Genomic DNA, 18049 nt, shown 5'->3' with positions numbered 1-18049 from the left:
TAATAATAATTTAAAAGATGAAATCAGCCATAAATCAAGAATGAAACCACTTGTACTGATAGTGGATGCAAGTTCTGAAACCCCTTTCCGTAAAGATGTTTTTCTCAGTTTCTATTTTAAGTATTTATGGCAGATTCCTGTCTATTTCTTTTCACTTTATCAGATGTACACATCAAAAAGCAAAAATAAACTCCTCCCAGAAGGGAAGAGCCTTTTTCATAGGGCTTAAGCTGTTCAGTATGTGAACAGATACAAACAAAACAAACCATGTCTTGAGGGAAATCTCTGGGCACTGAAAATGCTCTTCTAAATTTGTTCAACATAGCAGACATTTTTACAGTTGAGAAAAATTCAAACATTAAAACAAGCTAGGATGTGGCAACGCCCAAGCTAAAAATAAAATCAATAACTATTAAAAAATCATCCCACTGTACCACAGATGGACAACTCCTTCTGCAAGGTTGTGGCATCTACAACATTTGATCACTTTTTAAAGAATATATATGCATAATATATTTAAACTGATGTTAATAGGAACAGGGGGGAAGGTCTGGCAGATAAAGAGCTCCTCTACTGCCTTGTATCTGATTGTGGGGAAAAAAAAAGAGGATACACCCACCCGTTTCCTCTTTTAGGTCCTGGAAGAACTTCTGATTGAAGATGAAAGCAACACCACTAATTTCTTCTACCTTGGCTTCTGCAGTTGTATTTCTGTTTATGAAATTGGCAGTGATAGCTATAGCCAGCTTTCCACGAAACTCCTTCCTCCTGAAACCTGGTAAGCAAAGAAAATATTTTAGAACACTGGAAACTTCACATCCAACTTTCAGGGAGGGTCAGCTCGAGGCAGCTCAGTCTCATTCCTACAGTCCTACATTTCATCAAACAATGGTGTATCAACAAATGCTGTCATTCTCCCAAAACTCCCTTGGATGCAAAAGGTCTTTTCTTCTCACTCCCAGCTGCAAAGCTTGAGTTTTGCTACATTCAAGATAGAGTCTCAAAAAAAAAAAAAATTGTGCAGACAAGTTGAGCATAGAGAAGTTGCACGCAAATGATAGCTAAAGAAAACCAGACTGGAAATACAGAAGATCAAATTATCAAATTTAACAGAGGGCAACTTTTCCAGCACGTTAAATATCAAGTAAGACTTTGGTTATATAGATGCTAAATAGTTCATGAAAAAGATCTGCAAAAAATCAGCAGTCAAAAGCAGCAGAGAGATCTGAAAAACAGAAACATTTCCATCAGAGTATAGGTGCAGAGCCAACCAGTTAATGAGGTTTTTGAAAGACAGTAACTGTTGAAAAGAACACAGTGGCTTAACTGTTAGATTTCTGAGGTGAAACTGAGTCTGAAGTTACTTGCTTCCTCACTCTATCCTATCTTCCTCTTTTCACAAAAGAAGCCTCTTGCAGTCACACATTTAAGCTTTTCCCTGCTGCATTATTTCCCTTATCTATAAGTAAATTCTAAAGTAGGACAGAGGTCCTTAGAGTATTCTCAGCCAATTGCAGATGACTAAGGGAAAAAATAAACAAACTCAAAAAAAAACCCCAACAACCACACAAACCAACCAATCAACCCAGCCATACTGTGTTATCCCTGTGCTTCTTGGTATGATCTCGTTATTTCATTGGGATAAATTTAATGTGACAACAGCAACTCCTGTATGTGAATAATCTTCAGTGCACCAAATATTCCCTTAGATCCTGGTACTATGATAATCATTAACTTCTCAGAGTCTGCAGCTGAAGTAAGAATACTTTCATTTTGCTTATAGCGTTAAAGTCTTCTATGGGAGATAGCTGGACTATAATGTGGGGACATTTCTAATAGAGTATTATATTAACTCTAAGCATACTGTGGCTGGCAGATACAGGAATAAGTAGACAAAAAGAAGCTAATAAAAAAAGGAAAGAGTGTACTTAGGGAACTGAAACTAAACATGGATATAATTGAAGCTATAGGGGAATATTAACAGGTTTGTTCATGTGATACAGGAGAGTAGCAGTTTAGGTAGTGTCTCACTAGGAAAGACAGCTCAAGTGGTCTGAATTCTCAGCAATGGATTAAGTTCATCAAGCATTCCTTTCCCCCCTCTCCCACCATCACCTTAGTGTTATTTACTATCTTTTAGTATCCATAGGAACTTGTTCTGAGCTTTAATCACCTCTATAGAAGAACAACACCTCCGATACCTTCATTAAACACGACAGTCACGTTTTGGCTATTAAACCCATAGTTCAAACTTAGGGCACAATAGCAAAGACTGTGCAATCCCTGACATGTCTTTGTCAGCCTCCTTCAGTTATTATATAATTACTTAACATTGAGGCAAGGCCAATGACATCATAGTGCATTTTGCAGGAAATGCAGTGTGCTAGTTTGAAGCTAGCTAGGATGTTTTGGAGAGAAGAACTAGACCATAGGCTGTGAAAGGAAAACAATGGTGATGTCTATGTGGAATTTGTCTCCTCCTGGGCTGGAATTGCCAGGTGGGCGTCTGTTCCTGATGGCAGGAACACGCCATCTAAAGTGTGGAGGGCGGGGAACACCCAAACCATCACATGCAGATACACAGTACTGAGAATCAGTAATGACATTAATGTCTCTATTTTGAGCTACAACTTAACAGCAAAAGCAGAAGAGGACACCTAAAAAAAAAAGTTTCCACAGACTTCAGTGGATTAAAAGGCAGCCTATTGCTTTGTGTTCTCTACTGACTTTCATGCTTTCCAAAAACACTCTAGAGACCGTTAACAAGGTTAAAAGCACACATTCACCTACCTTCTAAGGTGTTCCTGCGGCCATCTGCACCAATAATAACATCGAATTCATACTCTGACAAAGGGTGATCCATGGGGAGAAATTCAGCTCTCCAACCAATCTCTGAAAACATGAAGAACAGTTTTATTCATTCTTCAGTAATACAATGGAGAAGTGCTGTCAGACTGTGAAGAAAGGGCATTGGGAGAAACAGACCATTGCTCTTTCAGGGAGAGGTGAATTCTGCCTCAGTTAGATGCAGGGATGTTCTGCTGCTGTCAAGACCTTGCTAGTGCAGTTCAGGTTGCACTAGCAAGGTGTCAAGCTCATAAATTGACTACTTAAAAAAACAAAGAAGTCTTCACTTTCATCACCTAAGGCAACAAACTTCCTCTCAGACCCATGCCACAAGAACACGTTTAACCATTTCACTGTCATAGAAATAGGTTTATCAGGACACTACACACAGAGTAAGCACAAGGGCTGTCTTTTAGAATAGCACTCCATTATCAGTACTTTTAATTGTCTTCTAAACAAAAAAAATTAAATGGAAGCACACTCAAAGCTAAATTTAATCTTTTCACTAAGACAAAGCAGATTATGTGAAAATGGTTGTACTGTCCATGTTTAAAAATTATATTTACTTCAACTACTTAGTTATTCTATTACTATATGGCCATTTAAAGAGAGATAGCCCTTTAATTACAGTAACATTTTAAAATATTGTATTGCTACTGCACCTTAAACACTAATCTTTAAAAAAAAAAAAGTAAAAGTGAAATCTTTCTGCATTTTGTAATTTTAAAAGGTGGCTGATAAGACTCTTGTGTGCCAGTGGGAGTTATAGCAAATGTGGATGCAAAACAAGGCCTAAAAAGCTTAATCTATTCTCAATATTTATATTATCAATTAAAAAAAATAATCTGCTTTTACAAGGAGATGCCAGAAAGCCACATCAGACTCCCTACAAAGCTTCAAACACATGCCAGAAGGCATAGTGTAAAACCACAGCTTGAGACTGTGTCCTCCCATTCTATTGCTGGTTGTCTGGGAGAAGAGACCAACCCCCACCTGGCTACAACCTCCCTTCAGGTAGTTCTAGACAGCAATGAGGTCACCCCTGAGCCTTCTCTTCTCCAGGCTAAACAACCCCAGCTCCCTCAGCCTCTCCTCGTAGGGTTTGTGTTCCAGGCCCTTCACCAGCCTTGTTGCCCTTCTCCGGACACATTCCAGCACCTCAACATCTCTCCTGAATTATCAGTTCTCTGTCACAACGATACTTAGCAAGCATAACAGCAAACCTAGCTGAGTAAGATGAAAAAAACCCTCCTTTTTCTTTCAATAGAGTTCAACTACCTCAAATGATTTCACAGAAAAAGAAGCTACAGAACTACAATTGCTACATTCTGATAAACAATACTTTGGTTTTCCTGATCTTCTGGAGGTTCCAGCAGTTTCACAAATTCTAGGTTCACATGGATCTCAACTCCTAGTATAAGTGCAACTTTGAAGAGGATAAGCTGAAGTTGTCGAATACCTGTTGGAAGGAAGTAACAAAGATGTATTTAATAGGCAAGTAATCGCAGCTGCTGCCAGCATGCCCCACAACTGATATTCATCAGTAACACATGAACACAGCATTATTTTCCATTCTATGACAAATGCAAATTGCAGCAACCATTACAGAATGTCGTTCCCTTCCGTCTCATTTTCCTCTCACAGCTCTATCTCACAGGTAATGTAACACATTTCAGTGAGTAGATTTAGTATCTTTTCCAGAGCTTTTTCTGGAAGATACTTAAAACAATCTGCTACTCATTATGTAGAGTATTTTAGGATATAAAGTTTTACCACATATTTCCTTGTAAAACACCCCACTTTTGCATATTTTCTCATTAGATTAAGGGTTGTGTCCACCTTTAACATACTGGAATGAGTATCAGTATTTTTCATACTTTGAAATAAAAGTCTACCATTTAACAAACCCAGACTAACAGCTAAGCTGCTTCACAAGACTGGCATTTGTTCACCTGCCATATTGCTTGAATGAGACCATTTCTTTCTTTTGTGTGTGTGTGTACTCACACATGTTTAAGGCAAATGAACTTTCTGTCAACTCAAGAAAGTTTCCATTAATCTTCTGATCTCAGCACACCTCTTATCTGAATAAAACCCATACCATCAGATACTTACTGATGTGATCAATGGACCCTGCACAGAATTTTCCATAGAATTTCTTTGCTCCCAGTCCCCGGAGGTCATGGATTGTAAATGGCCAGAGATGCAACACATTGTTTCTTGAGAAAGTGTCCCTCTTCTCCACCACGACGACTTTGGCTCCCAGGAATGCAAGCTCTATGGCAGTCCGCAAGCCACATGGGCCACCTCCAATAATTAAACACTAGCAGAGAAAAGGAGAAGTCTTAGACAGGATTTTGTATTGACTTGCATAAGGTTTCTAACTTACTCTCAAGGAATAACTTGATACTCAACCAGACTGATGCTAAGACATATTCAAATCACCTGTTTTGATCAACGAGCATTAACATTTTGTTTGCGTGTGGCAGTCAGTCCATACAAGAGGATGAACTGTGCTTTGTGCAAACAGAAAAGCACCTGATAAAAAGGTGTAACAGAAGAAACAGCCAAAAGCCAAACATGTGAGCATCTGCTTTGTAACTTAGTGTTTTGAAAGCTCTTGAACATGAATGATTACAGCTACAGAAATTTGAGGGGAAAGGGAATAAGTGGTCTTGGTGTAGGCTTTTTTTTGTTTTAAAGAGGAAATTGCTGTGCATTTGCTACACTTGTCTGGCTTATCATAGATTTGCCTGTAGTCTTATAGCATTAGTTCCTCCATTTCAAGCAAGGGCATAATCTGAGCATAGCAGCCGACTGCTCCTGACCTGGTAGTTTTCCTAGTGCTGTAAAGCAGGGTATGTCAAGATAGGTAAGCAGACAACTTCTGCTTCACTCAGCCTGCCCTAATTCTTTCCACCCAGCAGTCAACATTCTCACACCTTCAGGACACTCACATTTGAGGAGCTTAAATCTAGGCTTGTGCATCCATTTCAGTAGTCATTACAGGGAATTCTTGCCCAAATTTTAGCTGACAGCTGTAAATTTCGTAGATTAATAAGCAATGGATTTCCAGAAACCACACTAATTAAACCCCAACAATACCAAATGCTTTACATTTTCCTGACCATTTACTAAAAGCTCAGCAAAAACAGTCTTAGAGCTGGACAGTGTCATAGTTCAACTCCACAAAACCTGTGCTGTATGCTCAAGCACCAGGCTGGGGCAGGGAAGACAGGGCGGGCCTAAACAGACGGCAGAGCTCTAGCTGCATGGCCAAGCTGCACCACACTGCAAACCCAAAGCCATTATCTCATACACCAGACATGCTCCTGTGCACCCCGCACACATAGCCAGACAGTGATTACAGTTTCAAAGCACTGCTTGTATCTGGAGGCTCTTTGGATACAAGTCTGGTTCTCATTACATTTCAATTTCATAAAATAGAGTCATTTATTTATTTTGGTTTGTTCACCATTTGTTTTCAAATTTAACAACTTAAGCAAAGATTATCTGGTGCTGACTTTTGGCCAATCAATCATAAAAGTGCACTTTAAAAAAAATTAATAAATACTTTCTAAAATACCACTGAAAGAAAGGCTCCTGTGAGGCGCTTTTGCTTTAGGCAAATGTTTTATTAACTAGAAATACTAAATAAGTTGAAGTTAGGTTGTTGCATTAGCAGCTTGGCTTTCTTTCTCCTAAAAGAACATATTTAATTCACAACTGCACAAGCACACCCCTCACTGCATGCTAAATATTAAGAAAATATCAACAGATGTAATTATATAAAGGAAGAAAATGGAGTGCAGATGTTATCCTGACTGAAGGGGATTGTTGGTGGAGTCTGGATCAGCTCTTTTCTGTACATGCGTGCTGCGATTTAACATGGGACCTCTGAGCTCTGGCAAGTAGATGAGCACCTACACAGCCTTCCAGCAGTGTTTAACAAGGAGATAGAAACATGTGTCAAATGAAGACCATACATAGTTTGATAAGGTGGGATTGTTATTTTGGCTATCAAAATGTATTATACATAAAATAAATGCAACTAAAAAAAACCCAAAAACCACTAAAACAAAATCCCCCCCACTACACACAACAGTATTTGGAGACTTAGTCATACTGGATCCTGCCAAGTAATAAAACCCACACAGAAAAAACTGTTAGTTCCTCCTGGTGCTCTTCAACACAGTACATTATAGTTTTAAGGAGATTTCTGCCCACTCGCCTCTTCCTATCACCACTGACAAAATATTATCTTAATTGCTTAGAGACACTGAAAAAATGGTTGTATATTTGCTATCATCCATGGTTACCTTCCATAAATGTATTTATCTACATCTCAGCACTATTTGTTCTTTGATTTAGGACACTTCCCAGTGCTATAGAGCTTACTCTTAGCACTGTGTCATCTTTTTTAAACTTCTGGGGCCAAAACCATCACAAAACCCTTGCAAAGATAATTCCTCCTGTGTTTATATTCCTCCCTTTATTAAGTACAGAAAGGGGTTGTACCATTGTCCTGTCCCTGTTCTCCCTTCTCAGGTCTCTGCTCACACAGATACAGTAGAAACTTTCTTGTAGTCAGCCTAGAACATATCTTGAATGGCTCCCTACTTTCACCTCCTGTCTTTGCAATGTAACAGACTCTGAAACTGACATCACAAACAAGTCCTGAATAAGCAATTCTGAAATTTAACAGTGTTGGACAAATGCCAACAGTTTTTTGACACCCACATCACAATTTGCAGTTCAACTGTCAAGTGGTACCAGATCTCCTAAAAAGGAAAAGGGTAACTTGACTTTCCATAGCACCTTCTGCAGATTAGCCTGTTACAGTTACAGACTGTTACAACTGTTACAGTTGCTGAAGAGGACTGACAAGGAGCTTTTGCATATCTTCTCTTCAGGCTGGAAACAAAGGGAGAAAGACTTGTATAGATTACAGGGCAGTTTGTCCAAAAAACACAACTAGACCTCTGTGACCTTCCTGAAGAATCAGTACCACGTTGGATGACATACCCCGTTCCACCACAGAGTATATCATGTCAGTGCAAGACAGCAATGATAGAAAGCTATGAAAGCCTTGTAGTACAAAAAGGGTTGATCTTCTGCCTGCAAACAAATGCAAATACTTCCTGTCTGATGAGAACCTACAGCAAATGTAAAACACTTCAAGAACCTGCGTTACAAGAAGACAGGAGCAGACAAAAGTACAGAAAGAATAAATGAGGAGGGAGAAGACAACACAGTTATGCACTCCTGTCGTAGATGAAACCTGTGATTTTTAAAACACCAAATTTCCTCCTTTATCCTTCATGATAATAATTCATCTTTTCACATATTTCATCTAAAGATCCTTCAAATGCTTAAAATAGTGAGCACACATCTCCTAGAAGAGGCTGTGCACACCATGAGAATAAAAACTGTGACATAAGCACTGATTCCTACAAGCACTGATTACCTCGAGTACTTTTAATGGCGATTTTCTCTAATCTAAGCTCATCTGACCTTCTTGAAACTATCCTGCACATGAATGGCACTAATTACTGACCATGAAAGTGTCACACTTATTCATATCACTTACAAGTAAACAGACATGCTGGTTTGAGCATGAGTCCCCTCTTCAAAATCACAATTACTGGTGTCAGGCATGGAGTTTTGATACCATCTTCTGTATGTAATGTACAAATGTCATACATACTGTATACGACTTAGAAAAGGAGGGAAAGGAGAAAGGGATGTGAACTAGGGGCCTCTTGCAGATCCTCCCATCTCCTCCTACTAAATAAGCAGCCTGGGAATCCAGACACCTACATCCCATTCTGAAGAACCCACACATGGTTTAACAGCTGAGAATCTGCAGAACGCCTTCATTGCTTTTGACACAGATACAACTGAGGTTTGGAGAAGAGACAGAGCAAAAGTACTGCCACTATATCTAGCTAACAAACAAACGAATCCCACCAAATACAGAACAAACTAAATACCACACACACAGAGGCAACAAAACCACACACAAAAAATATTAACACTCCACAATGACCCAATCACAGGAATCTCATCAACTTCAGTCATCTAAATGTAGAATCTACTCCCTAACCGTGAAAAATGTAAACCAGAAACATTAGCTCTTAGCATTTACATGCTCAAGAGTTAAGGAACCTGCTACTTGGTAGCAACCAAAACAGCATCTCTTTGCACAGTTAAGAATAGACAATCTCATTTTAGCTCAGTGCATTACACAGTTACTGTCCTGTTCAAAACCCCTCAGCCATCTCCTGCCCAAGCTACCACATCATTAAGTTAGCCCTGGAAAAGTGTGTTCAACTATGATCCACTCCCCATGTATTCTTGGGACAAGGGAAGAAGTTACAATCACACCAGAAACTCAAGGTTTTCTTCATGTCTGCCATTCCATTGATTTGGAGGTGAAAAAGAGGAGATTAACTGTAGGCTCCAGATCATGAGCAACTGAATAGACACGGAACACTCTCTGTTGTTCTAAGTCACACCAAGTCAGAAACACTGTTTCTGCTCTTCAGTTTAAATGCACACATACACTGTGAAAACCACCTGCCCGAATTTAACTTCTTTTAGGTAATATGTAGTATTTACTCAAATCATCACTGGGAACTCAAAGCCTATAGAGTGGATCTTGTGAGAAATGAGCCCCAAGGAGCAGCTTTCCACACACACCTTGAAGTGATGTCTGGTGCTCCAGGTGCCCACAGCAACTGTGAGCTTTCCCACACAGTGGTGGAGGGCTCTGCCTACACTCAGAGAGCTGCAGGATGCAGAGGAACAGAACACATTGCTTTTCCATAGCAGTACCTCTTTCTTTGTTTGCTCTAGGCTTCAGGTGTGTTCACTTTCATAAGTCACCAGATCTGTCTGGGACTTCATCTGGCCTTGGCCTTCCTGCAACATCCAAAGCGACAAGGATGTACTAAGGATTAACCTGAGTGATGCAACACAAGATAGGCACAAAATGTAATGAAACAACACATTTTCTGGATCAGCAATGACTGTTTCCCTGGAAAGACTCCAAAGAGAAACAGCTGCACAAGCAGCTAAGGCAGACAGCTACCAGAAGCTGCAGCAGGAAGCTCTCTCCACCACAACACTTTTCACTTCATTCCCTTTATTAGACATGAAAATGCTTCTGACAAAAATAGGACTGCTCAGTAGGACATTCTTGACTTACTGACTTAGAGTTCATCTCCCACTTGTAGTCTCATGTTTTATCACAAATTCACTGACAGCTACTGGACACAACAGTGCAGTCATGCATAGCCTTCATCCACTAAAAACCAATATACTTTAAGTTTGAAACACTATACTTGAAGTCACTGAAAAAAAAAAATTCTATCTGCCACTACATGGCAGGCAGTGTTAAGAGTGTTGAGATGAAGTTTTACTGGAAAAAAGTTTAAAAAAAAACGAAATAAAAAGGTTAAGCTCACAGCATTCCTGATGCATCTTGCCAATCTGAGATGCAAGTCTAATCTTGCTACAGCCCTGGGCACCAAAGCACTTCAATGTATGGCTGCCCCTCTAAACTGAACAACCCTTTTGAATTTTTCATTGCTTCTCTAGACAATGACCCCACTACAAAATGCTTGTCATCTCCTTTCTGCAAACCAGCCCAGCCACTGGCACCATGTGATGGTTTGGGTGTTCCCCACCCCCCCACACTTTAGAAATCACCTAGACTCAGCCAGCTCTGGAAATTCAATGAAGCTCATATTTACAGCCTAGCACAATATACAAGCAGATATTCACAATATATACAGAAATATACAAGTTAAAAGGTAATACAGAAACACAACAGCCCTCCCAGTAGACATCACCATTGTTCACAGCCCGTAATCTAGTTCTTCTGACCAAAACATTTTAGCTAGCTTCAAACTAGCACACACCAATGGAGGATGTGTCACTGTAAATAGCTTGGTTGCCAGACACGCTCAACCCATGTCCTTACAGTGCTCTCCTGACAGTAACGTGACCTACACTGCATTAGATGCTTGTAGTCGTTGCCTGACTTGTTGAAGGCTGCCATACCTATACAACTGGTTTTACTGAAAGGCCAACAGAACACAGTCCTGTCAACAACACTGATGATAGCTATAGCTCAATATGACAGCGATGAAACACATACCCAAAAATTTATGCTTAGCTGATCTCTGCTACATGCAAATATTACTTAAAAAAGCGTAAATTGTTATTCCAAAAGGAAGGAGAAGGTACAGGAATTAAACTCATCCTATAAAAATTAATTCATCTTTAAAATAATATTTTTTTCCTCTATCATACTACGTTTTATGAGCTTATAAAATTAATAAGGTTAAAAATACTTCACTGGACAAAATAATATTCAGTGAACTGTATTTTAATGAGGAGTCCTAACTTTCCAAATCATTATGTGGACACTACTGAAATGCACTACAAATAGTCCCAAAATCTGCCTTAAAATATTATTAATATCTGGATCTTGCTGAACACACAGTTTTGGAGAGCAAACACCACATAAAGCCCACTGCTGAGGAAGTTCAAAGGGAGCTGGGAACAGTGAGGCTCATGCACCCCTAATTGTCAACCACAGGAACAAAATCCTGTCCCAGGGCAGGGTGCACAACATGACAAGTCCATTTCTGCTTTCAGTTCCATCAGTATTTAAATGCGTTTATCTCCAGCTGTGCATCTCAGAAATAGGCAGTTCTGTCATCATCTGCCAAGTCACCCAAATCTGCAAGTGGCTAAAATGGAGAAACTGCCATTTTTCTTCTCAGAACATGGATTTATGGCTACCTAATCTAGGCTGATTCTGGACAGAGCTCTTTCTCCAGCACTGCGCCCTGCAGTTGCTGCACTCGCAGCTGGACACAGCGTGATTCAGGGATCAGAGGATCTATCTTTATTGCCCTCCTGTTTCATAGGGTCAGAGTGACAGAAGCGAAACATTAGTACATTTATTTCATTCATCTGGCTTATCTCTACCAGCATTTTTTTCTCTTTTTTGGAAGATAAGCTTCTGCATGGAAAAAAAATGCATGCCTTTGTTTTTCCTGGATGAATTTGGACATGCTTGCCTATCCATCCTCACTGTCTCTTAGATACATGAGCTAATATTAGATTTGCATATAAAAACCTTTCCATAGATTGAAATTAAAACAATGGTATGAAAGACATCTCAAGCTTATAGTCTGCTACGCAACACATTAAAGAAAGGCTGCGTGCGTTCAGTGTGCTAGAAGGTCAAGACATTGGTAGATATAAAACAAAAATGCATCTCCAGAAATTTCAGTTCTCCTGTAGTACAATTACAGTCATCTAAATAAAACCTACACACCAGGGTTTTTTGGCCAGTTGCTTAAACAATCAAAACAAAACAAACCTTGCAGAACGAACGTTGCCCAACTATCCCAGTCATTAATATGGTTGGCAGCATTTAACTACCTTGTCGTTTGTCTTTCTTTCTTGTGTAGACTTATGTCTGTCATACAGAGATCATGGTTTAAGGCTATCCTTACAAGCTTGGCAAAAAATAAACTAAGCAAAACGATGAAACAATTCATCTAGAAACAGAAAAGTGGTGAACGGAGAAACAAAAGGAGTAAGAGCTACAGCTCCCAAAACAACACAGAGTAAGCCTTGAACCTTAGAAGTCTTCAGAGTAGTGACGCTTGTGAGACTGCCACTGTAAGGAAACAATCCTCTATGCGGTTTTAGAGCCAGGGGATGGTCAACAAGGAGAGGACTTGTCTAGAGACCAAGAGGAAGGGATTTTTCACGCTTTATGGCATCCAAAGCATGCAGGCAAGTTGGTCAACAGCCCTGGTTTTGCTACAAGAAGTTTTCATACGCTTAAAAGAAAGAAAAAAAAACAAAACCCACCAACCAACGGAAACCCCAGCACTGTTTTGACAGTCTGATCTGTCTACATAGATTTTAAATACTACACTGAACCTATAATTTTTGGCTAAATAGAAATCACAACAATCTAATAAGCCATCTAAGTTTCCACTTAGAAACTGGCTTATTAGTCAAATTATGTTAAGGTCATTTTGCAGAGTAATTTAAAATATATTCTAAAATACATTTTTAATATTAGGTCAGTTATTAAGCAACACCTAGCTAAGACTTGGCTTTTAGAAACCAGTACTGGGTGCATGAGGTCATACAGAGCTAGCCACCAGGCTTAAAGCAGAAGCCAGATTTTTAAGTTATTAGTTTTTCAGAAGTTGACTCATTTCATCCCAGCATTTCCAACTTTTGCAAGCTGAATGACCGCACAGTAGCGTACAGCAGCTATGGCTGAGCTCAAAATGCAAGGCTGTACAAGGCAATTCCAGGCTCCTGTGATCTATTTTCTTCCAGCTCATCATGCACTTTCCAAAGCCCCTGCATTCATAGCCACTGAACTAGTACAGCCAAATACAGCTGCAAAGATTGATAACCCTATTTCCTCCTCCCCAGTTTAACCGGTCATTTACACATACCAGTTCACTATGTGTAGGCAATGCTTGTATTTTTTGCATTCTTATTTACAATTTGAAAACACTAGGAATTAACCAACCACCACCTCCCATATACATGTCAACAGCAGCAACAAGATGGACTTGCATATCAAACAGACAGAATTAAATAAAAAAATGTATCCCTAATGTAACATTTTTAGGAAGGTTTCTGAGAGCAGGGAAAGTTAAAAGCACTCATACAAAACCAACAAGAGGCTGCTGGCAGCAAATCACATTGAGAAATCACCTCTAGTTCTTATTTCCAAAACCATTTTCTTGGCTGAGAACGAAGGTGGTACATAACAGCCCTTATTAGTGAAGGAAAGAGTCTTGAAAAATAAAAGTAAATTTTAAAAAGGTGACAAAATACAGAAAGCAGCAAGGGCAGCAAGTCAAGTGCATAAAATTTGGCAGCAAATTGCATATCACAAGGTGTAAGAGTCTCTTTTACACCAATAACCAACACAACCAAAGGGAGATAAACATACATAGCAGATCAGTGTTTATTTACATGGCTATGTATTAATGACTCTGTTTTCACATTCCAGCCAGGGTGAAATGCAGATGGAGGCACCTGCCTCAATAACCCTGGCTGTGCTTGTTTTGCCACTATCTGGGCTGTATCTGGGCTGACAAGTAGTGAACTTCCTACCCTAGATGCCTACAGCCAAGCAGGAGCCAAGCAACGGGCCCAGCCCTTGCCACCTCACACACAGCCAGCCAGCAGCCCCAGTAGCTGCCCTACCAGACACAGCCGCCTTCACCTGGCAGGAAAGGCTTCCCACCACATGCAATTATTTCCTACCATGCTAAGAAACAAACAGGAGAGAAAGAAAAGAGAGAAAAACAACACACACAGAAAACAAAAGACAACAAAAAAAAAAAAAATCCAACACAAACCAAGCAAACAAAACCCCACAGCAAACAACAAAAACCCAAATAAAAATCCCTAACAAACAAAATCAACTAAACAACCAACACAAAAATAAAAAACCAACCCTAAGAAAATGCCTTTGCCTTCTACTGAGCATTTGCTGATCAGCATAACTTGTTATTAGCCAGCTGGGTGTGTCATCTTTGGCAGGAAGCTCTCTACCATCTCTTGTCTCTTGCAATGTTTTCTAATCTGAGAAGCAATTCACCCCGGGGCGGTTGTTTTATCTGAATTGTAAATCCAGGTACAAGCAGCATGGAGAGGTGGACACCAATCACAGAGAGAAGTATTTGCCATTGCACAGATTTTTGAACTTGCTCTTGCAATTCAAAGGGCAGCAGAAGCAAGTAACACAGGACTAACTCAAAATGTGGCATAAACACCTGGTTCCTTCTTAAGTTAGTATCTAAGTCAAATGAACAAATCCAGAGGGTGATGCAAGGGAAGTAAGGCAGTACCTCTTGGTTTCTTAAGCAGAAACTGGCACGACCTTGGGAAACAAGCTGTGCTTCAAGGCTGAAAGAGCAGCAGCTTCTGCTCAAGTATTTTGCATTTTCACCTCATGCACAGCATCTCTTAGAACCACAGTACTTCACATTCTATCAAAAGGATATTAAAAGCTATTTGCTTAGAGCTAGATTTATCAGCAGAAAGAGGAAAGAGAGCAACCACATCCCCAAACCCCCAGTTCTCAGGACAGACATGGGAACCTCGGGAAGGACCTGAACCGGAGGAGACAGGAAATTGCCTTATTGTCTGAAATCTCGGTTTTAGCAGCCAAGAGTTTAATCACTTCTTGGTAGAAAACATTATGTATTTCCTTACTTATCAGTACACAAACATTATCGGAGCAAAGCTGGAAACGCAGCTAAGAACCAAACCCTAACCAAACTACATCTGGCATCAGTGTGTCTCTGAAGCCTAGAGAAAGATCTGACCCGAGCAACGCTCGGGCAAGGTTGAGTGCCAGGCCCATGCAGGATGACTCCTTGCCCATGCAGCCCACCCTGCCTGGTGGATGGACACAGTCCTGCCACTTCACACACTCAAACCCAAAAGCACTTCAAAGCCATAGTTCTGGGAACACCCTATCATAACCTTTTGTTTCATTCAAACTTCATTAAGCCACTGGTGGTGACAATAGCAGTGTTTTGTGTGAAAGTAACTGGGTGTCACTCCCTGTGGGAGTCTTTAGAAAATATCTAGGAAATCAGGTCAGGGTGGGACAGTTCCCTTCTGTCGATTACTTGCAAAGCCATTAAGCAAGAAACAGCAAACCAGCACAGTGCTGTAAAGTACAGTTGTAAAGCTACTGTTATCTTGCAAGCCAAAAATTTCAAAATTCCCAAATGTTTGAAAAAGTCTTATTTAGGCTGATTGTGTTACTTTGGCAGAACTTCATTGCCTTTCATGACTGATAAATCTGAAAAACTGTGTTTGGGGAAATGTCTGTAGGATAATAAAAATAAAGTGATTTCATTACCAAATCACATGCCAAACATTTGCTTTTGCTGATGCAATTTGGCCCAATCTCAGTTTAAAGCACTACTCAAAGAGTCTAATAGTTTGCTTCGTTTTCAAAGAAATCTGTCTGCTCTATGTCCTGTCATCACCCAAGCTTCTCTCCATCCCCTCTCTAGAAATTCTTAGAGAAACAAATGCAGAGACAATGTTCAACAACTGTGATTTCACTGCATGTTCTTAGGTGATGTGCTCCTTCCCTTCTAGTCTCAAACTAATCTTCCTTACCACTCACATTACCATTAGTCCTGTAGCTTCTATTTCTTGGAAATAATGCTGTAGGAGCTACTTATTAAAATTCATTAAAATAAATTTACAATGGAAATCCAGAGCAAGGCTTTCAGTGTCCTGTCCTAAAAGGCAAAAGTAAAGCACAGATACCAAAATAATCATCTAGGTGACACTTTAGAAGTCAGTAAAACACATGATCTTTAGTATTCCTAACAGAATCACAGAAACATTCACCTCAATAGATGGATATCCAAGTGCTGCTATTCAAGCACTGTGTTCCTAATAATCTATTTTAAAAAGGCAGCTGAATGTCTTTTTGGTGAAAAGCCACAACCTTTCATTCACAACATGTCTTATAAATACAGCAGTCCACTTCTAGTTTCAAGTTTTATGACCTTCACAGGAATGCATTTTTATTACAATAAGAGAGTTAGCAATGCTATCTAAAACATCTTAGATCAGTCTGATGCATGTTTCTTATAAACCCCAACTATCAAGTCTGGAAATCTTCCCATTTCAATTATTAATTTCAGTGTTCAGCAAAAGGAATATGCCATCTGGACATCTGCTCTTTATAGATTAAACAGGTTAAAGCTTTCATTATAATAAGGATATTGTTGAGTTGGAGCACAACTGATATTCCCTTCTTTCATCTTAAAATTCAATTACTCTCTGGCAAAAAATATTTGTCTCAAGGGACAAGCAATTACGACACTTGAACACAAAAAACACACTGGCTTCTGTACCAGTATATATAGAACAGAAGTAACCTGTCTCAAAAATCTGAGTTCTCTCTGAAGGATCAACAAATGGCAGCACTTCATGTTTATACATGCTGGATCATTTGCTTAATTAAGAGCCAAGTATTTGTTTAGTGCTACAGAGGAAGGTGGAGAGCAGGGAAAGGAAGACATCTAGAAGCCAATCTGACCCATTTATTATGAGACTGCAGATCTGGATGTTTGTAAACAGCTGAGAACTCGTAGGAAGCCAATTCCTACCAAACAATATGGAGAAAGACCTAGTATCCCCTCCTCTTGCAGCTAAGTACCACAGCAGTCCTCAGCATGACCTGGATTATCTCTCCCTTTCTCAGCTCTGTGGAAAGGAGAACACGAGGTGAAACAAGTTTTAATTGACTCCCAAAGCACTTATTTGACAATCTATGGAAACAAAGACAATATGGAAAGGAGCGGAAGAGGTTTGGCAGATAGAGATCGTCCTGTTGTATCACTAGCAGGTACACCACCGTGGTTAGTACTGGCAGAGAAGGCTCAGAGCCAGTGCTGAGTCAGTTACAAAACTTCCAGCCTCCATCTCCATTTCTGACCCAGGGCTCCTTTTCAGCTGTCTCGTACCCTGGTCCCCAATTCCCCTCCATCCCCATTCCCCTTCAAAGCCACAGTCTCTCTGTAATGCTGCCTTGGCTAAAGCATCACCCCATTGGGAGAGCTTGTAGAGATTCCCTACAGCAAAGACACTGATGCCATCAAGGCCAGGTAAGACTGATGGCATATAATACTTCCAAAAGGAGCCACTATGATTTTTACATAATCCCTGGGAAAATGGTCATAAATGACTTTAGAGTCAATCTCTTGCAGTGTTTCCCAAAAGGAGTTTTTGTAAGGGAACCTGATCTATCATACAAAAAGCACTGAAGTGCCAAGCCCAGGAACAAGCACAACTGGAGAGGCCAACAGGGACTGAGATCAAGTTCATCTGCTTTCCAGAAACATACACAATTCTATATATGTACATGTGTACAGTTTTATATATATACAACACTTAAAGCCTCTTAGCTCAATTTTATTTACTTGCTTTATGCCAATGTTATCCAGTTAGGCCTTGAAACTGCAGCTCAGACTGTTCCTCTGCCCAGGAACTGTGCCCTAGATGGTGGTCTACAGCTGAGGCAACACTCAGAAGACCAAAGCTGCACACAGGAATTTGCTTGTGCCCTCCCTCCAATGTACAGCACCATCATTTGAAACAA

The 18049-nt window shown here is 39.9% G+C and overlaps 1 protein-coding gene across 6 annotated transcripts in view; it reads right to left on the bottom strand.

The window, feature by feature from the left end:
- The window catches only part of MICAL2 (microtubule associated monooxygenase, calponin and LIM domain containing 2), a 118038-nt gene that overhangs the window by 74094 nt on the left and 25895 nt on the right, over nt 1–18049 (bottom strand). For all 6 annotated transcript variants that reach the window (XM_064163760.1, XM_064163761.1, XM_064163762.1 and 3 more), the window contains 4 exons: nt 4963–5170; nt 4190–4306; nt 2791–2892; nt 620–775 (listed from right to left, as the gene is read on the bottom strand). In XM_064163760.1, the coding sequence (XP_064019830.1) occupies nt 620–775; nt 2791–2892; nt 4190–4306; nt 4963–5170 (583 nt within the window). The remainder of the gene's footprint in view (nt 1–619; nt 776–2790; nt 2893–4189; nt 4307–4962; nt 5171–18049) is intronic.

This window comes from Pogoniulus pusillus, chromosome 24 (assembly GCF_015220805.1).
Source record: "Pogoniulus pusillus isolate bPogPus1 chromosome 24, bPogPus1.pri, whole genome shotgun sequence".
Lineage (NCBI taxonomy): Eukaryota > Metazoa > Chordata > Aves > Piciformes > Lybiidae > Pogoniulus > Pogoniulus pusillus.
The sequence above is the reverse complement of the archived record's forward strand: the minus strand, read 5'-3'. Positions and strand labels throughout refer to the sequence as shown.